General features: G+C 33.5%; 1 protein-coding gene, 1 long non-coding RNA gene and 2 pseudogenes across 2 annotated transcripts; 1 reads left to right on the forward strand and 3 right to left on the reverse strand.

Moving 5' to 3' along the window:
- Positions 4,961-8,248, reverse strand: LOC107636796 (annotated as a pseudogene).
- LOC107636795 (probable purine permease 4) lies at positions 9,893-10,792 on the reverse strand. Its single transcript, XM_021122556.1, has one exon. The coding sequence runs from the start codon at positions 10,790-10,792 to the stop codon at positions 9,953-9,955; it is 840 nt and encodes a 279-aa protein (XP_020978215.1). The 3' UTR covers positions 9,893-9,952.
- Positions 11,215-20,713, reverse strand: LOC107636794 (annotated as a pseudogene).
- Positions 21,024-22,127, forward strand: LOC107637940. The gene is made up of 3 exons (XR_001619630.2): positions 21,024-21,167; positions 21,272-21,379; positions 21,629-22,127. It is a non-coding gene; the product is annotated as an uncharacterized LOC107637940 (long non-coding RNA).

Genomic DNA, 22,476 nt, shown 5'->3' on the forward strand with positions numbered 1-22,476 from the left:
CAGTGAATTGATGCTACAATTCAAAATTCTAAATTCATGAGATTGCAGTGAATTGATGCTTCGTAAGAAGAATTTATTGTCCAGGCAAGCATAGGTTTAAAAGAATCTTCTCATAACATTCTTATAAAGCAAGGTTTTGAAGATAGTGAAATTCTAACGTGTCAATGGTTCTCCACAACGGCAAGGTACAAAGCATACAACAAATCTCCGCTAATGGTGCAAAAGAATCCGATGAAGGACTCCCTCTTCGTTAGACTTTTCAGTCTTTCTCTACTGGAATTCAATGTGAGAATGATGTAGCTCAACGTGATGAGAATCACGATGGTGAGATTCTAAAAGGTTATCTTTTGCTTCCCCATGATGACAGAGAGAATAAGATTGAAACCAAGTTGGAAAGAAAGAAGAAGTGATGAGGTTGAAATTGGAAGATATGAAGTGGCATATGAAAAAATAACATTATTGATTTCGAGTATGATTTCAAGGAAGATCAATAAAGTTAGAATCTTTCTATTGAAATCAGTAAAAGGTTTTTGGACGGTGGATTTGAGTATAGAATATAGGAAGAAAATAGGGACAAGTAAGAGGGTAAAATCCGAACACTGAAGCCAGGTTGAAAGCCATTCGCTTGCATCTTTGTGGGTGAAATAATATTTTAAAAGTATGGTTGAAGAGACCGAACCCACAACAAGAAGAAAGTAACTCAGAACCAGCATGTACCTCTTGTTTCTGGTAAATTTTTGATCTGTTGCATCCAGTTCTTCTTGTCTTTCCTTGTTGCCCTGATGATTCTGCATCTTCTTCTTCTTCAATGTTGATTTCGTAGTTTTTGTCTTCTTCTTCAATGTTGATTTCGTCGTTTTTGTTCGTTGGAATCACTGGCTCTTGTGACGTAGTATTCTCCATGAAAGAGAAGAGGGATTTGATAAACAGAAACAAAAAACTGATGTGTATGTGGAAGAAGTTATGTCTAAAGAGACAGAAAATTAAGTGGTTGGATGTCAACACCTCACTGAACACGTCCCATAGTGAATTTACTCAAAGTCATATTTGAATAGGATAACCCATTGAAAAATTCTTATATGAGCACAAGTTTGACAACTCACATTTAGGCATACTTGAAATAAAAGTGGGTTCCACCAATTTTATTATATATTAACCAGTTTATCGGTCCTACCAATATTTTGAGAGCATGCCTAAATATGAGATGTTAGACTAGTGAAAATAAAAGGAAGCAAAATAACAAATGATAATGACACCATCGTTGGTTGGTGCAATGAGGGTACCAAACCAAACCCACCCTTTTTCTTCCTAACTTTGTTTCGTAAATTCCTCATTGACGTCCAAATAGTAAATTACTATTTAGTATTTATTATACGTGTTTAGTTAATGTGTATATTTAACAAGTTAAATTGGTCGAATATTAGTTTTACTCGTTTGTTTAATTAAGTAAATATTAAAAGTTTAAATTATATCTTATATATGTAATAATATTAATAAGATAAAATGATTGTAGAGATAGATATTTAAATTTAATGTTTTTTGTATGGAAGAAAATCTCATGTCCTAAGCTATTCATGCTGTGATCTTGATAGTTTGATGAACTAGAAGGGATTAAGAGGGGGAGAAAAATGAGTTATTCTCATTGTTGAAGATAATGAAAAAATCCTCTTTAAAAATATTTTTTGAGTTATTACACGTTTTATACTATGTACTCTTTATGTACTCTCACTAAAAAATAATTACACTAATAAGTCTATTATTGATAAAAAAAATAATTTAGGTAAAACCCTCCCGCAAGCTAGAATTGTGTAAAAATATTTGTTGAGTTATTACACCTTTTATACTATGTATTCTTTATGTACTCTCACTAAAAAATAATTACACTGATAAGTCTATTATTGATAAAAAAAATAATTTAGGTAACACCCTCCCGCAAGCTAGAACTGTGTAAAAATATTTGTTGAGTTATTACACCTTTTATACTATTTACTCTTTATGTACTCTTACTAAAAAATAATTACACTGATAAGTCTACTATTGATAAAAAAAATAATTTAGTTAACACCCTCCCGCAAGCTAGAATTGTGTAAAAATATTTGTTGAGTTATTACACCTTTTATATTATGCACTCTTTATGTACTCTCACTAAAAAATAATTACACTGATAAGTCTATTATTTATAAAAAAATAATTTAGGTAACACCCTCCCGCAAGCTAGAATTGTGTAATTCTAACAATTCAAACTTGGAAACATTAGCAACAAAAGGATCCGGTGATTTCCCCGATCAAAACCCAATAAATCCTTTCTCCTTTGTCAAACACCAATTTGGCTTCTTTCTTCAAATACCAGAATCCGTCTAGGAACACCATTCCCACGGTGACCAGCGCCGTCACCGTCACCTCCATGACTAACTGCATCTCCATCACCATCTCGTAGCAATCAATCTTCTTGTTGATCTTCTCCACAATGGCAAGGTACAAAGCATACAACAAACCTTCGCTAATGGTGCAAGAGAATTTGGTCTTTCTCTATTGGAATTCAATGCGAGAAGGATGTAGCTCAACGTGATGAGAATCACAGTGGTGAGATTCCAAAAGGTTATCTTTTGCTTCCCCATGATGACAGAGAGAACAAGATTGAAACCAAGTTGGAAAGAAAGAAGAAGTGATGAGGTTGAAACTGGAAGATATGAAGCGGCATATGAAAAAATAACATTATTAATTTCGAGTATGATTCCAAGGAAGATCAATAAAGTTAGAATCTTTCTATTGAAATCAGTAAAATGTTTTCGAATGGCGGATTTGAGTATATAATATAGAAAAAAATTGGGATAAGTAAAAGGGGAAAACCCGAAAATGAAGCCAGGTTGAAAGCCATTCGCTTGCACCTTTGTGGGTGAAATAATATTTTGAAAGTATGGTTGAAGAGACCGAACCCACAATTAGAAGAAAGTAACTCAGAACTAGCATGTACCTCTTGTTTCTGGTAAATTTTTGATCTGTTGCATGCAGTTCTTCTTGTCTTTCCTTGTTGCCCAATTCTGATGATTCTGCTTATTCTTCTTCTCCAATGTTGATTTCGTAGTTTTGGTCTTCTTCTTCAATGTTGATTTCATCGTTTTTGTTCGTTGGAACCACTTGCTCTTGTGACGTAGTATTCTCCATTAAAGAGAAGAGGGATTTGATAAACAGAAACAAAAAACTGATGTGTATGTAGAAGAAGTTATGTCTAAAGAGACAGAGAAGCAATTTAGGTAACACGCCCCGCAAGCTAGAATTGTGTAAAAATATTTGTTGAGTTATTACACCTTTTATACGATGTACTCTTTATGTACTCTCACTTAAAAAATAATTACACTGATAAGTCTATTATTGATAAAAAATAATTTAGGTAACACCCTCCCGCAAGCTAGAATTGTGTAAAAATATTTGTTAAGTTATTACACCTTTTATACTATGTACTCTTTATGTACTCTCACTAAAAAATAATTACACTGATAAGTCTATTATTGATAAAAAAAAATAATTTAGGTGACACCCTTCTGCAAGCTAGAATTGTGTAAATCTAACAATTCAAACTTGGAAACATTAGCAAGAAAAGGACCGGTGGTTTCCCCAATCAAAACCCAGTAAATCCTTTCTCCTTTGTCAAACACCAAATTGGCTTCTTTTTTCAAATTCCAGAATCCGTATAGGAACACCATTCTCACGGTGGCCAGTGCCGTCGCCATCACCTTCATGACCAGCTGCATCTCCATCACCATCTCGTAGCAATCAACCTTCTTGTTGATCTTCTCCACAACGGCAAGGTACAAAACATACAACAAACCTTCGCTAATGGTGCAAAAGAATCCGATGAAGTACTCCCTCTCCGTTAGACTTTTTAGTCTTTCTCTATTGGAATTCAATGTGAGAAGGATGTAGCACAACGTGATGAGAATCACGGTGGTGAGATTCCAAAATGTTATCTTTTGCTTCCCCATGATGACAGAGAGAACAAGATTGAAACCAAGTTGGGAAGAAAGAAGAAGTGATGAGGTTGAAACTAGAAGATATGAAGCGGCATATGAAAAAATAACATTATTGATTTCGAGTATGATTCCAAGAAAGATCAATAAAGTTAGAATCTTTCTATTGAAATCAGTAAAAGGTTTTCGGATGGTGGATTTGAGTATAGAATATGAAATAAAAATGGGGATAAGTAAAAGGGAAAAACCCGAACACTGAAGTCAGGTTGAAAGCCATTCGCTTGCACCTTTCTGGGTGAAATAATATTTTGAAAGTATGGTTGAAGAGACCGAATCCACAACAAGAAGAAAGTAACTCAGAACCAGCATGTACCTCTTGTTTCTGGTAAATTTTTGATCTGTTGCAAGCAGTTCTTCTTGTCTTTCCTTGTTGCCCATTTCTGATGATTCTGCTTATTCTTTTTTTTTTCAATGTTGATTTCGTAGTTTTTGTCTTCTTCTTCAATGTTGATTTCGTCGTTTTTGTTCGTTGGAACCACTGGCTCTTATGACGTAGTATTCTCCAAGAAAATGAAGAGGGATTTGATAAACAGAAACAAAAAACTGATGTGTATGTAAAAGAAGTTATGTCTAAAGAGACAGAGAAGTAATTTAGATAACACCCTCCCAGAAGCTAGAATTGTGTAAAAATATTTGTTGAGTTATTACACCTCTAACACTATGTACTCTTTATGTACTCTCACTAAAAAATAATTACACTGATAAGTCTATTCTTGATAAAAAATAATAATTTAGTTAACACCCTCCCGCAAGCTAGAATTTTGTAAAAATATTTGTTGAGTTATTACATCTTTTATACTATGTATTCTTTTATGTACTCTCACTAAAAAATAATTACACTAATAAGTATATTATTGATAAAAAAAATAATTTAGGTAACACCCTCCTGCAAGCTAGAATTGTGTAAATCTAACAATTCAAACTTAGAAACATTAGCAAGAAAAGGACCCGGTGGTTTCCCCGATCAAAACCCAATAAATCCTTTCTCCTTTGTCAAACACCAATTTGGCTTCTTTCTTCAAATACCAGAATCCGTCTAGGAACACCATTACAACGGTGGCCAGCGTCGTCGCCGTCACCTCCATGTCCAGCTGCATCTCTATCACCATCTCGTAGCAATCAACCTTCTTGTTGATCTTCTCCACAACGGCAAAGTACAAAGCATACAACAAACCTTCGCTAATGGTGCAAATGAATCCGATGAAGTACTCTCTCTGTTTGACTTTTTGGTCTTTGTCTACTGGAATTCAATGCGAGAAGGATGTAGCTCAACGTGGTGAGAATCACGGTGGTGTGAGATTCCAAAATGTTATCTTTTGCTTCCCCATGATGACAGAGCGAACAAGATTGAAACCAAGTTGGGAAGAAAGAAGAAGTGATGAGGTTGAAATGGGAAGATATGAAGCGGCATATAAAAAAATAACATTATTGATTTCGAGTATGATTCTAAGGAAGATCAATAAAGTTAGAATCTTTCTATTGAAATCAGTAAAAGGTTTTCGGATGGTGGATTTGAGTATAGAATATGGATTAAAAATGGGGATAAGTAAAAGGGAAAAACCCGAACACTGAAGTCAGGTTGAAAGCCATTCGCTTGCACCTTTCTGGGTGAAATAATATTTTGAAAGTATGGTTGAAGAGACCGAATCCACAACAAGAAGAAAGTAACTCAGAACCAGCATGTCCCTCTTGTTTCTGGTAAATTTTTGATCTGTTGCAGAGTATAGAATATAGGAAGAAAATAGGGACAAGTAAGAGGGTAAAATCCGAACACTGAAGCCAGGTTGAAAGCCATTCGCTTGCACCTTTCTGGGTGAAATAATATTTTGAAAGTATGGTTGAAGAGACCGAATCCACAACAAGAAGAAAGTAACTCAGAACCAGCATGTCCCTCTTGTTTCTGGTAAATTTTTGATCTGTTGCAGAGTATAGAATATAGGAAGAAAATAGGGACAAGTAAGAGGGTAAAATCCGAACACTGAAGCCAGGTTGAAAGCCATTCGCTTGCACCTTTCTGGGTGAAATAATATTTTGAAAGTATGGTTGAAGAGACCGAATCCACAACAAGAAGAAAGTAACTCAGAACCAGCATGTCCCTCTTGTTTCTGGTAAATTTTTGATCTGTTGCAGAGTATAGAATATAGGAAGAAAATAGGGACAAGTAAGAGGGTAAAATCCGAACACTGAAGCCAGGTTGAAAGCCATTCGCTTGCACCTTTCTGGGTGAAATAATATTTTGAAAGTATGGTTGAAGAGACCGAATCCACAACAAGAAGAAAGTAACTCAGAACCAGCATGTCCCTCTTGTTTCTGGTAAATTTTTGATCTGTTGCAGAGTATAGAATATAGGAAGAAAATAGGGACAAGTAAGAGGGTAAAATCCGAACACTGAAGCCAGGTTGAAAGCCATTCGCTTGCACCTTTCTGGGTGAAATAATATTTTGAAAGTATGGTTGAAGAGACCGAATCCACAACAAGAAGAAAGTAACTCAGAACCAGCATGTCCCTCTTGTTTCTGGTAAATTTTTGATCTGTTGCAGAGTATAGAATATAGGAAGAAAATAGGGACAAGTAAGAGGGTAAAATCCGAACACTGAAGCCAGGTTGAAAGCCATTCGCTTGCACCTTTCTGGGTGAAATAATATTTTGAAAGTATGGTTGAAGAGACCGAATCCACAACAAGAAGAAAGTAACTCAGAACCAGCATGTCCCTCTTGTTTCTGGTAAATTTTTGATCTGTTGCAGAGTATAGAATATAGGAAGAAAATAGGGACAAGTAAGAGGGTAAAATCCGAACACTGAAGCCAGGTTGAAAGCCATTCGCTTGCACCTTTCTGGGTGAAATAATATTTTGAAAGTATGGTTGAAGAGACCGAATCCACAACAAGAAGAAAGTAACTCAGAACCAGCATGTCCCTCTTGTTTCTGGTAAATTTTTGATCTGTTGCATGCAATTCTTCTTGTCTTTCCTTGTTGCCCATTTCTGATGATTCTGCTTATTCTTTTTTTTCAATGTTGATTTCGTAGTTTTTGTCTTCTTCTTCAATGTTGATTTCGTAGTTTTTGTCTTCTTCTTCAATGTTGATTTCGTAGTTTTTGTCTTCTTCTTCAATGTTGATTTCGTACACCCTTCTGCAAGCTAGAATTGTGTAAAAATATTTGTTGAGTTATTACACTTTTTATACTATGTAATCTTTATGTACTCTCACTAAAAAATAATTACACTGATAAATCTATTATTGATAAAAAAATAATTTAGTTAACACTCTCCCGCAAGCAAGAATTGTGTAAAAATATTTGTTGAGTTATTACACTTTTTATACTATGTAATCTTTATGTACTCTCACTAAGAAATAATTACACTGATAACACCCTCCCGCAAGCTGGAATTGTGTAATTCTAACAATTCAAACTTGGCCCGGTGGTTTTCCCGATAAAAACCCAGTAAATCCTTTCTCTTTTGTCAAACACAAATTTGGCTTCTTTCTTCAAATCGCAGAATCCGTCTAGGAACACCATTCCACGGTGGCCAGCGCCGTCGCCGTCACCTCCATGAGCAGCTGCATCTCCATCACCATCTCGTAGCAATCGATCTTCTTGTTGATCTTCTCCACAACGGCAAGGTACAAAGCATACAACAAACCTTCGCTAATGGTGCAAAAGAATCCGATGAAGTACTCCCTCTCCGTTAGACTTTTTGGTCTTTCTCTATTGGAATTCAATGTGAGAAGGATGTAGCACAACGTGATGAGAATCACGGTGGTGAGATTCCAAAATGTTATCTTTTGCTTCCCCATGATGACAGAGAGAACAAGATTGAAACCAAGTTGGGAAGAAAGAAGAAGTGATGAGGTTGAAACTAGAAGATATGAAGCGGCATATGAAAAAATAACATTATTGATTTCGAGTATGATTCCAAGAAAGATCAATAAAGTTAGAATCTTTCTATTGAAATCAGTAAAAGGTTTTCGGATGGTGGATTTGAGTATAGAATATGGAATAAAAATGGGGATAAGTAAAAGGGAAAAACCCGAACACTGAAGTCAGGTTGAATGCCATTCGCTTGCACCTTTCTGGGTGAAATAATATTTTGAAAGTATGGTTGAAGAGACCGAATCCACAACAAGAAGAAAGTAACTCAGAACCAGCATGTACCTCTTGTTTCTGGTAAATTTTTGATCTGTTGCAAGCAGTTCTTCTTGTCTTTCCTTGTTGCCCATTTCTGATGATTCTGCTTATTCTTTTTTTTCAATGTTGATTTCGTAGTTTTTGTCTTCTTCTTCAATGTTGATTTCGTCGTTTTTGTTCGTTGGAACCACTGGCTCTTATGACGTAGTATTCTTCAAGAAAATGAAGAGGGATTTGATAAATAGAAACAAAAAACTGATGTGTATGTAAAAGAAGTTATGTCTAAAGAGACAGAGAAGTAATTTAGATAACACCCTCCCAGAAGCTAGAATTGTGTAAAAATATTTGTTGAGTTATTACACCTTTTATACTATGTAATCTTTATGTACTCTCACTAAAAAATAATTACACTGATAAATCTATTATTGATAAAAAAATAATTTAGTTAACACCCTCCCGCAAGCAAGAATTGTGTAAAAATATTTGTTGAGTTATTACACCTTTTATACTATGTAATCTTTATGTACTCTCACTAAAAAATAATTACACTGATAAATCTATTATTGATAAAAAAATAATTTAGTTAACACCCTCCCGCAAGCAAGAATTGTGTAAAAATATTTGTTGAGTTATTACACCTTTTATACTATGTAATCTTTATGTACTCTCACTAAAAAATAATTACACTGATAAATCTATTATTGATAAAAAAATAATTTAGTTAACACCCTCCCGCAAGCAAGAATTGTGTAAAAATATTTGTTGAGTTATTACACCTTTTATACTATGTAATCTTTATGTACTCTCACTAAAAAATAATTACACTGATAAATCTATTATTGATAAAAAAATAATTTAGTTAACACCCTCCCGCAAGCAAGAATTGTGTAAAAATATTTGTTGAGTTATTACACCTTTTATACTATGTAATCTTTATGTACTCTCACTAAAAAATAATTACACTGATAAATCTATTATTGATAAAAAAATAATTTAGTTAACACCCTCCCGCAAGCAAGAATTGTGTAAAAATATTTGTTGAGTTATTACACCTTTTATACTATGTAATCTTTATGTACTCTCACTAAAAAATAATTACACTGATAAATCTATTATTGATAAAAAAATAATTTAGTTAACACCCTCCCGCAAGCAAGAATTGTGTAAAAATATTTGTTGAGTTATTACACCTTTTATACTATGTAATCTTTATGTACTCTCACTAAAAAATAATTACACTGATAAATCTATTATTGATAAAAAAATAATTTAGTTAACACCCTCCCGCAAGCAAGAATTGTGTAAAAATATTTGTTGAGTTATTACACCTTTTATACTATGTAATCTTTATGTACTCTCACTAAAAAATAATTACACTGATAAATCTATTATTGATAAAAAAATAATTTAGTTAACACCCTCCCGCAAGCAAGAATTGTGTAAAAATATTTGTTGAGTTATTACACCTTTTATACTATGTAATCTTTATGTACTCTCACTAAAAAATAATTACACTGATAAATCTATTATTGATAAAAAAATAATTTAGTTAACACCCTCCCGCAAGCAAGAATTGTGTAAAAATATTTGTTGAGTTATTACACTTTTTATACTATGTAATCTTTATGTACTCTCACTAAAAAATAATTACACTGATAACACCCTCCCGCAAGCTAGAATTGTGTAATTCTAACAATTCAAACTTGGCCCGGTGGTTTTCCCGATAAAAACCCAGTAAATCCTTTCTCTTTTGTCAAACACAAATTTGGCTTCTTTCTTCAAATCGCAGAATCCGTCTAGGAACACCATTCCACGGTGGTCAGCGCCGTCGCCGTCACCTCCATGACCAGCTGCATCTCCATCACCATCTCGTAGCAATCGATCTTCTTGTTGATCTTCTCCACAACGGCAAGGTACAAAGCATACAACAAACCTTCGCTAATGGTGCAAAAGAATCCGATGAAGTACTCCCTCTCCGTTAGACTTTTTGGTCTTTCTCTATTGGAATTCAATGTGAGAAGGATGTAGCACAACGTGATGAGAATCACGGTGGTGAGATTCCAAAATGTTATCTTTTGCTTCCCCATGATGACAGAGAGAACAAGATTGAAACCAAGTTGGGAAGAAAGAAGAAGTGATGAGGTTGAAACTGGAAGATATGAAGCGGCATATGAAAAAATAACATTATTGATTTCGAGTATGATTCCAAGCAAGATCAATAAAGTTAGAATCTTTCTATTGAAATCAGTAAAAGGTTTTTGGATGGTGGATTTGAGTATAGAATATGGAAGAAAAATGGGGATAAGTAAAAAGGAAAAACCCGAACACTGAAGCCAGATTGAAAGCCATTCGCTTGCACCTTTGTGGGTGAAATAATATTTTGAAAGTATGGTTGAAGAGACCAAACCTACAACAAGAAGAAAGTAACTCAGAACCAGCATATACCTCTTGTTTCTGGTAATTTTTTTATCTGTTGCATGCAGTTCTTCTTGTCTTTCTTTGTTGCCCATTTTCGATGATTCTGCTTTTTCTTCTTCTTCAATGTTGATTTCGTAGTTTTTGTCTTCTTCTTCAATGTTGATTTCGTCATTTTTGTTCGTTGGAACCACTGGCTCTTGTGACGTAATATTCTCCATGAAAGAGAAGAGAGATTTGATAAACAGAAACAAATAACTGATGTGTATGTAGAAGATGTTATGTCTAAAGAGACAGAGAAGTAATTTAGGTAACACCCCCCGCAAGCTAGAATTGTGTAAAAATATTTGTTGAGTTATTACACCTTTTATACGATGTACTCTTTATATACTCTCACTAAAAAATAATTACACTGATAAGTCTATTATTGATAAAAAAATAATTTAGTTAACACCCTCCCGCAAGCTAGAATTGTGTAAAAATATTTGTTGAGTTATTACACCTTTTATACTATGTACTCTTTATGTACTCTCACTAAAAAATAATTACACTCATAAGTCTATTATTGATAAAAAAAATAATTTAGGTAACACCCTCCCGCAAGCTAGAATTGTGTAAATCTAACAATTCAAAATTGGAAACATTAGCAAGAAAAGGACCCGGTGGTTTCCCCGGTCAAAACCCAGTAAATCCTTTCTCCTTTGTCAAACACCAATTTGACTTCTTTCTTCAAATCCCATAATCCGTCTAGGAACACCATTACCACGGTGGCCAGCGTTGTCGCGTCACCTCCATGTCCAGCTGCATCTCTATCACCATCTCGTAGCAATCAACCTTCTTGTTGATCTTCTCCATAACGGCAAGGTACAAAGCATACAACAAACCTTTGCTAATGGTGCAAATGAATCCGATGAAGTACTCTCTTTCCGTTAGACTTTTTGGTCTTTCTCTACTGGAATTCGATTCGAAAAGGATGTAGCTCAACGTGATGAGAATCACGGTGGTGAGATTCCAAATGTTATCTTTTGCTTCCCCATGATGACAGAGAGAACAAGATTGAAACCAAGTTGGGAAGAAAGAAGAAGTGATGAGGTTGAAACTAGAAGATATGAAGCGGCATATGAAAAAATAACATTATTGATTTCGAGTATGATTCCAAGAAAGATCAATAAAGTTAGAATCTTTCTATTGAAATCAGTAAAAGGTTTTCGGATGGTGGATTTAAGTATAAAATATGGAAGAAAAATGGGGATAAGTAAAAGGGGAAAATCCGAACACTGAAGCCAGGTTTAAAGCCATTCGCTTGCACCTTTGTGAGTGAAATAATATTTTGAAAGTATGGTTGAAGAAACCGAACCCACAACAAGAAGAAAGTAACTCAGAACCAGCATGTACATCTTGTTTTTGGTAAATTTTTTTTCTGTTGCATGCAGTTCTTCTTGTCTTTCCTTGTTGCCCATTTCTGATGATTCTGTTTCTTCTTCTTCTTCATTGTTGATTTCGTAGTTTTTGTCTTCTTCTTCAATTTTGATTTTGTCGTTTTTGTTCGTTGGAGCTCTTGTGACGTAGTATTCCCCATGAAAGAGAAGAGAAATTTGATAAACAGAAACAAAAAACTGATGTGTATGTAGAAGAAGTTATGTCTAAAGAGACATAGAATTAAGTGAAAAACTAATGTGCATGTAGAAGAAGTTATGTCTAAAGAGACAGAGAATTAAGTGGTTGGATGTCAACACCTCACTGAACACGTCCCATAGTTAATTTACTCAAAGTCATATTTGAATAGGATGTGTTTCCATTGAGAAATTCTTGTATAAGCACAAGTTTGACAACTCACATTTAGGCATACTTGACATAAAAGTGGGTTCCACCAATTTTATGATATATTAACCAGTTTATCGGTCTTACCAACATTTTGAGAGCATGCCTAAATTTTTGGTTAACTAAAAACCATATTTGATTTTTGAATTAACCAAATCATGCAAAATTTTAAAATCAACCATAAGCCTCCTACACAATTTTTAATCATTTTTTTCTCTAACTCCGTAATATAACAAAAAAATTTCATTCAAAAATTAAAATTAACGCATCTCATTCAAAAATTTCTGTATTCTAAAATCACTCAATTTTTATCATAATCTTTTAGTCTAACAAAGAATTATTGTCACAAAAAAAAAAAACTCTTTTTTTTCGTTTAATTTAAATTATTCTGAATAAATTAAAATTTTACACAATTCACTCCAAAATAAAATATCAGAATGAAAAATCAGATGTTTGGCCAAATAAACTTTTACAATAGGCAATAGCTGCCTGAATGGAATTATTATTATTATTATTATTATTATTATAAGTAGCAATAGCAGTAGCAATAGTAGTAGCAGTAGCAGTAGTAGCAGTAGTAATAGTAGACAGTGGTTCATTTTTTGTGACAAAGCAAAACAAGAATATAAATAAGAAGAATTGAAGAAGAGAAATGTAACCACTTAGAATCGAAAAAAGTTTCTATAAATCTTCCTAGCAAAGATTGAAGATATTTCTAGGAAGAACCGAGAAAGTTATTGTGCTATGTAATTAGGGCTATCAAACGGGCTAGTCCGGCCCATTTAGGCCCGGCCCGTTAAGCCCGTGGGTTAAAAGGGGCTGACCCGTTTAAGCCCACTTTATTCGCGGGCTAGAATTTTCTAGCCCGGACCATTTATGGTCAGTCCGATGGGTTAAACGGACCAGCCCGTTTATCATTTTATTTTATTTTTTGAAAAATATTTTTGACAAAAAATACCACTTTTAGGTCAAAAACCATTAAAAATAATATTTTTTAGCTGATGGGTCGGATTTTCGGGTCGGATCGGGAGAAATATTTGCTAAAAGTGCTACTTTTTTAAAAAAAATTAAACGGGTTACCCGTTTAGCCCACGGGCTAGCCCGTTTAACCCGTCATTTTTTTCGGGTTAATCGGGCTCAACCTGTTTAGTCCGAATTTTAAACGGGCTTAATTTTAGAGGCAAAGCCTGCCCATTTAAACGGGTAAACGGGCTGGTCCGATGGGTTTAGCCCATTTTGACGGTCCTATATGTAATACTATAACTATCATAATTGCAGGTTTGCTAGTAGCTCTCTCTTGTTCTCTAATTTCGGTAACTGGGGTAGCTAAAGGCTGCCTTGGTTCCCGTTGTAATGTTACACGAATAATAATTACATCACCATGATTTTACTTTTGTCAATTTCATAAACGTGCGTAGTTTTTTAGCAAGTTCTTTTGCACCTTTGAAGGTGGTGACCAACACAACCAAGGATACGACACGGTTTTCCTTTTTTCGGTAGGAATCATTAAAGGGCGTAATGCAATGTATCTAAAGTCTAAACAAACATTACTTTCACTTTAACTCTCTTTTTAAAGCTTTAATTGCACGCCTTGACTCCATTCTGTATCCTTCACTCTCCTTTTTTTTTTCGTTTTGATTCTCTCTTCTAACTGAATTTTTCTTTCAAGTTTATACTCTTAATTGCATTGTTTGGGGTTGAGGGGATTTCAAAGTCCTCTGATTTACAATGCTCACTCAAGTTCTTTCCAATTTCTGTATTCTAAAATCACTCAATTTTTATCATAATCTTTTAGTCTAACAAAGAATTATTGTCACAAAAAAAAAAAACTCTTTTTTTTCGTTTAATTTAAATTATTCTGAATAAATTAAAATTTTACACAATTCACTCCAAAATAAAATATCAGAATGAAAAATCAGATCAGTGGCCAAATAAACTTTTACAATAGGCAATAGCTGCCTGAATGGAATTATTATTATTATTATTATTATTATTATAAGTAGCAATAGCAGTAGCATTAGTAGTAGCAGTAGCAGTAGTAGCAGTAGTAATAGTAGACAGTGGTTCATTTTTTGTGGCAAAGCAAAACAAGAATATAAATAAGAAGAATTGAAGAAGAGAAATGTAACCACTTAGAATCGAAAAAAGTTTCTATAAATCTTCCTAGCAAAGATTGAAGATATTTCTAGGAAGAACCGAGAAAGTTATTGTGCTATGTAATTAGGGCTGTCAAACGGGCTAGCCCGGCTCATTTAGGCCCGGTCCGTTAAGCCCGTGGGTTAAACGGGCTGGCCCGTTTAAGTCCGCTTTATTCGCGGGCTAGAATTTTCTAGCCCGGACCATTTATGGTCAGTCCGATGGATTAAACGGACCAGTCCGTTTATCATTTTATTTTATTTTTTGAAAAATATTTTTGACAAAAAATACCACTTTTAGGTCAAAAACCATTAAAAAATAATATTTTTTTAGCTGATGGGTCGGATTTTCGGGTCGGATCGAGAGAAATATTAGCTGAAAGTGCTACTTTTTTTTAAAAAATGTAAAAAAAAATTAAACAGGCTACCCGTTTAGCCCACGGGCTAGCCCGTTTAACCCGTCATTTTTTTCGGGTTAATCGGGCTCAACCTGTTTAGTCCGAAATTTAAACGGGCTTAATTTTAGAGGCAAAGCCTGCCCATTTAAATGGGTAAACGGGCCGACCCGATGGGTTTAGCCCATTTTGACGGTCCTATATGTAATACTATAATTATCATAATTACAGATTTGCTAGTAGCTCTCCCTTGTTCTCTAGTTTCGGTAACCGGGGTAGCTAAAGGCTGTCTTGGTTCCCGTTGTGATGTTACACGAATAATAATTACATCACCATTATTTTACTTTTGTCAATTTCATAAACGTGCGTAGTTTTTTAGCAAGTTCTTTGGCACCTTTGAAGGTGGTGACCAAAACAACCAAGGATACGACACGGTTTTCCTTTTTCGGTAGGAATTATTAAAGGGCGTAATGCAATGTATCTAAAGTCTAAACAAACATTACTTTCACTTTAACTCTCTTTTTTAAGCTTTAATTGCACGCCTTGACTCCATTCTGTATCCTTCACTCTCCTTTTTTTTTCCGTTTTGATTCTTTCTTCTAACTGAATTTTTCTTTCAAGTTTATACTCTTAATTGCATTGTTTGGGGTTGAGGAGATTTCAAAGTCCTCTGATTTACAATGCTCGCTCAAGTTCTTTCCAATTTCTGTATTCTAAAATCACTCAATTTTTATCATAATCTTTTAGTCTAACAAAGAATTATTGTCCCAAAAAAAACTCTTTTTTTTTCTTTTAATTTAAATTATTCTGAATAAATTAAAATTTTACACAATTCACTCCAAAATAAAACATCAGAATGAAAAATCAGATGTTTGGCCAAATAAACTTTTACAATAGACAATAGCTGCCTGAATGGAATTATTATTATTATTATTATTATTATTATTATTATTATTATTATTATTATTATTATTATTATTATTAGTAGCAGTAGCAGTAGTAGTAATAGTAGACAGTGGTTCATTTTTTATGACAAAGCAAAACAAGAATATAAATAAGAAGAATTGGAGAAGAGAAATGCAACCACCTAGAATCGAAAAAGTTTCTATAAATCTTCCTAGCAAAGATTGAAGATATTTCTAGGAAGAACCGAGAAAGTTATTGTGCTATGTAAATGTAATACTATAATTATCATAATTGCAGGTTTGCTAGTAGCTCTCCCTTGTTCTCTAGTTTCGGTAACCAGGGTAGCTAAAGGCTGCCTTGCTTTCCGTTGTGATGTTACACAAATAACAACTACATCACCATGATTTTACTTTTGTCAATTTCATAAACGTGCGTAATTTTTTAGCAAGTTCTTTTGCACCTTTAAAGGTGGTGACCAACACAACCAAGAATACGACACGGTTTTTCTTTTTCGGTAGGAATCATTAAAGGGCGTAATGCAATGTATCAAAAGTCTAAACAAACATTACTTTCACTTTAACTCTCTTTTTTAAGCTTTAATTGCATGCCTTGACTCTATTCTGTATCCTTCACTCTCTTTTTTTTGTTTTGTTTTGATTCTCTCTTCTAACTGAATTTTTCTGTCAAGTTTATACTCTTAATTGCATTGTTTGGGGTTGAGGGAATTTCAAAGTCCTCTGATTTACAATGTTCGCTCAAGTTCTTTCCAATTTCTGTATTCTAAAATCACTCAATTTTTATCATCATCTTTTAGTTTAACAAAGAATTATTGTCCCAAAAAAAAACTCTTTTTTCTTTTAATTTAAATTATTCTGAATAAATTAAAATTTTACACAATTCACTCCAAAATAAAACATCAGAATGAAAAATCAGATGTTTGGCCAAATAAACTTTTACAATAGACAATAGCTGCCTGAATGGAATTATTATTATTATTATTATAATTATTATTATTATTATTATTATTATAAGTAGTATAAGTAGTAGTAGCAGTAGCAGTAGTAGTAGTAATAGTAGACCGTGATTCATTTTTTGTGACAAAGCAAAACAAGAATATAAATAAGAAGAATTGGAGAAGAGAAATGCAACCACCTAGAATCGAAAAAATTTTTTATAAATCTTCCTAGCAAAGATTGAAGATATTTCTAGGAAGAACCGAGAAAGTTATTGTGCTATATAAATGTAATACTATAATAATCATAATTGCAGGTTCGCTAGTAGCTCTCCCTTTTTTATCTAGTTTCGGTAACCGGGGTAGCTAAAGACTGCCTTGCTTCCCGTTGTGATGTTACACGAATAATAATTACATCACCATGATTTTACTTTTGTCAATTTCATAAACGTGCATAGTTTTTTAGCAAGTTCTTTTGCACCTTTGAAGGTGGTGACCAACACAACCAAGGATACGATACGGTTTTCCTTTTTCGGTAGAAATCATTAAAGGGCGTAATGCAATGTATCTAAAGTCTAAACAAACATACTTTTACTTTAACTCTCTTTTTTAATCTTTAATTGCTCGCCTTGACTCCATTATGTATCCTTCACTCTTTTTTTTTTTTTTCCGTTTTGATTTTCTCTTCTAACTGAATTTTTCTGTTAAGTTTATACTCTTAATTGCATTGTTGGGGTTGAGAGAATTTCAAAGTCCTCTGATTTATAATGCTCGCTCAAGTTCTTTTCGATTTCTGTATTTTAAAATCACTCCATTTTTATCATAATCTTTTAGTCTAACTCAAGATGGCCCTGCTTGCTAATTCGTGCAACAAATCAAAATTCTAAATTTATGAGATTGCAGATCATTGATGCTTCATAAGAAGAATTTATTGTCCAAGCAAGCATAGGTTTGAAAGAATGAAAATAAAAGGAAGCAAAATAGCAAATGATAATGACACCACGTTGGTTGGTGCAATGAGGGTACCAAATCAAACCCATCCTCTTTTTTTCTAACTTCGTTTCATCAATTCCTCATTGACGTCTAAATAGTAATTGAGCAATGTTAGGGCCAGTAATTTTTGTGATTGGTAGCCATCAAATAGCCATCAACTAGTATTTTTACCTGTAATACTATTACGGGAATATAAATTTTTTAAAATTACGTCGATCCTGGTATTATAAATTATGATACAAAAAATTTATAACATTAAACTACTTTTATAAAATGGTCGTAAGAGGCAAAAGTCCCTGTCGACTAAGAAGACCAAAGTCTTAAACAAAATTAAATAATAAGTGTTTTAGTTATTATTTTCAAATGAAAGAATTTAATTTTTTACTTAATTTTAACATTCGTTATCTAAAATTTAAAAGAATTTAATGTGTATATTTTTATATTTGATTAGATATTAAGTTTGTTGTACAAATAGAAATAATTAATTTTTATGCTTGCTATTTAAAAATAATATTTTTTCTATATATATAAAAATATAATTAAATATTAGCATAAAAAAATTTATATTGATAGTTATAAAATTAAAGGGGATAGTTTTTTAATTTTGAAGAGAAATATTTGATTTCAATTGCAATGAGGGAATGATATGTGGCACATTTTGGCCTTAAAATTAGAGATATATAATAGATATAATAGATGATGATTTAATGGTGTGAAATTGGTGTGAGATTTCATTCAATGGCTCACATTTCTCTGCTGGTTACATGCTGGCCAAAATTCAATAAAATTGCTGCCCCAAAACTTTTTCATAGTAAATTACTATTTACTATACGTGTTTAGTTAATGTGTATATTTAATAAGTTAAATTTGTGGAATATTCATTTTACTCATTTGCTTAATTAAGTAAATATTAAAAGTTTAAATTATATCTCAGGAGTAGAGTTAGATGAAATATTAAAGGGGACCAAAAATATTTATATAATAAAATAAAACTAAAATAAAATTTTAAAAAAGACTAAACTGAAATTTAAGATTTAACATTCCCAAGTTAATTAACCACATCATAATTGTTTTCTTCAAATAAAACCTTACTCTAATAAAATATGAGTAATTTTTTATGTGTCCGGCTAATTTAGGTTTAAACGTCAAAAATAGATTAACAAACTTAGAATAAAAAAAGTGTTCGCTTAAAATTGCTTTGAGGTCATATATGATGTCTCAATCACTAGAGTCAGCCAACTTCTTTTAGTTATGTCAAGTTCTGTTTTGTAATTATTGTCTTCAAGCTTCATGCTTCAAATTCAGATACCAACCAAGATTCTTCTATATCGCTCCAAAATTTTTTTCGCTTGTCACACTTTTTTATGATTAAACTTAAACCCTACGTCTAGAAAATTTACGCAGCGGAGGCAAATATAATATACAAGTAAAATAAGAGCAATTTTAATAAAGTATTTTTTTGAATTAGTTTGGATTGATTTTTAAAAAAATATTTAATTTTTTATTTTTAAAAAATATTGTTTAACAGATAAAAATTATTTTATATTTAGATAAACTTTTTAAAAAGAATTTTTACATATTAAAAATGTCTTTTGTTTTTATTTATTTTTTTAAAGTAGGGTATTGTTAGATTTAAAAAAAAATAATTTACTTTTTTTAATAAAGATATTTTTTTTAAAACGTATTTAAATAGATTTTAAATTGAATAAAAGTATTTTATTTTTTTAAAAGAATATTTTTTAACTCAAAAAAATCCATCCAAACTAACATTTTGAGTATTACTTTTGATTTTTAGATATAATCTTTAAAATGATACTTGTATCATTAACGAGATACTATATCATTTTAAAGAAAGACTAACATAATACATTCACTTGTATATCCATTAAATTTATTAAATAAATATTATAATATTGTTAATAAATTAAAATAAAACCAAGCATTGGAGTGACAAATTTTATATTGAATATCAAATCAATTTTTATTATATATGATCTCACAAATATTTATATGACACTTTGTAGGATTCAAAATGAAATGAAACTAAAATTAAGCATTGGAGATGCTCTAAAGAGTTTTGCATTGTTCTAAAGAAAAATTATGTAACTAATTTGAGTAGATTTAGTGGTTAGCTCACTAATTTGCTTAAATAAATATCAAAAGTTTGAATCATGCCTTGTATATACATTAATTAATTAATCAATAACAAACCCTTAAATAAAATTTAAATTTGCAATGAATTAATATTTGACTTGTCAAATCACAGAAATTGAAGAATACTATAAAAAAAATATCTCTTTTGGTCTTGGTTTTAAGGGTTTTGGTTTGATGATTTTTTTTGTTTTGTTTTGAATAAAGTAACAAATAAATTCCTGAAAATTTATACTTCGAACAGATTAGTTTTTTTAAAAAAATATCAATAAAATCATCTAAAATAATAAATATGGACAATATTACCTTTAATTTAGCCTTTATAATTATGATAAAAGATCTTAATTTAAACTAGCTTATCCATTTTTGTTATTTTAAAAAAAATTTATTATTATTTTTTTGAAGATTAATTTATTTAAAATATAAATTTGTAGAAAGAATACAAAATAAAAAATATTCAAAATATGATTTTTTTTTTATTATTTGGTCAAGATTTTGTTTTTGGACAGGGACCTGGGCCAACAGACCACCCCAAGTCCAGAACAGGGATCATGCCTCAACCCGACCTGCAAACTCTCCGTGTTTTTCCACCCTTACCGCGGGAGAGATGTTGAATTTGCCAGGCTACGCAGCAGCTTCCTCTCTTCAGCAAACAGATCGTTGATGGGACCCCTGCGCTTTGGCGACGCTGCCGGAGTGATATCCCCGAAGAGTGTTCGCGTCTGAGCCGCCTACACACCGTCTTGCATCCGTGGCAGCAGCCAGGACATCATCGTCAAAGGCTTTCATCGCCGTCCACCCCCTGCCGCTGGAGTCCGACCCACCAAATCAGAGCAATAAATGAACCCCTGCCTGATAGGGACGCAACCGGAGCAACGCCGCCAGAGCCTGTTCTTGTCGGGGTTTCGCCCGGCAGTTGGATTCCGCTTCCTCCATAGTTCGCCACTGCTGAGACCGCCTTGGCCCTGCTCTGCTTCTTGATCCCGCAGCACCATCCGAGTACCACCGTTGCCTTGGGTTGTAGAGCAACGCCGCCAGAGCCTGTTCTTGTCGAGGTTTCGCCCAGCAGTTGAATTCTGGTGCCTCCATAGTTCCCCACCGCTGAGACCGCCCTGGCCCTGCTCGGCTTCTTAATCCCGCAGCACCATCCGTGTACCACTGTCGCCTTGGGTTGCATGCAGATCCTCTGTCTCAGATCATTAACGATTTGGATTGTATCCAGACTTTCCTGTCTCCTTACTTGGTTCGAGCATCTTCTTTTTGCCTAATTTGATATTTACTATAATTCTTTATAGTTCTTGCTTCACATTTGAAATTCACTTCTGATAATGTTCTGTATGTCTGTAGGTGGTTTAGTGCTCCAACTCGCTCGTAATGTTTCTGCTTCTGCTGCTTTTGCCACTACATGGGCTAGACAATTTCCATTTCTGGGAGTCCAGGTCATTCCCTTTTCAGGTACACTCTTCATTAAAATTTGAATATCTTGGATTATGGCCATTGCCTCTGCCAATGTTGTCTTGGATTTGATTGCTTGAACGAGCTTTAAGTTGTCAGATTCTATTAGAGTTCTGCCCATTTTTAGATTGTTCACTATAATTAATGCTTGCCTTATTGCATGGGCTTCTGCCATAGTACTTGATTTAGCTTGAATCTTTCCTGAGAAACCTAAAATAATCCTTCCTTTACTGTCTCTGATAACCGCAGCTATCGCACCTGTTCCAGTATCCTTTCTGAAGGTTGCATCAACATTTGCTTTCAACCAGCTCTTAGGGGGAGTCTCTATTTCACCAGGTTAGTTTTGCTCCTATTGGCTTCTGTTTTCTGTGACTGCTATTTTTCTGCTAGTTTCCAGTATGTTGCCTCTAGTGCTTTTGCCCTGCTAATTGTCTAACTAGGGTTTACTTCCTCTTATTGAAACAACTTACTGTTCCTTGTTTTCCGTATCTCCCACATGAGAAATCCTAACTTGCTAATTCTCTTCTCCTGGTCCTCTCCACCTCCTGCTCTCACCTTTCTTATGCATTCCACTATCCAGTTTCCAATTGAACTGACTGTCTTAACTGTTGGAGTCCATTGACATTCCGCTCCGAACCATGTTGCCCTAGCCCAATCGCATAGCAGTAATGCATGTTCTACTGTCTCTAAATTTTTTAGGCATATTTGACAAACTGGATCAGGTGCCATCTTTCTTTTATGTAAGTTAGAACCTACTGGTAGTATATCATGACATGCTTTCCATAAGAACATTCTGATCTTCTGTGGGACTTCCATTCTCCATACCTCCTTCCATATCTGCCTTTTATCTTCACTCGTTGATGAATTTTTATATTTCATGTTCTGCCCAACTCTTTTTGCAGCATAATATCATGTTCTTATTGAATAATTTCCATCCTCCTTCAATGGCCAATACAAGTGGCCCTCTTTGTTCATTACACTAACAGGGGTGCTGAGAATCTCTTTGCAAATTTTCTGGGAAAACATGCACTCGATCATTCTTTTATTCCACCCTTCCCCATTCACAATGAGATCCTTTACTTTCGATTCATCTGTGC

This window comes from Arachis ipaensis, chromosome B04 (assembly GCF_000816755.2).
Source record: "Arachis ipaensis cultivar K30076 chromosome B04, Araip1.1, whole genome shotgun sequence".
NCBI lineage: Eukaryota > Viridiplantae > Streptophyta > Magnoliopsida > Fabales > Fabaceae > Arachis > Arachis ipaensis.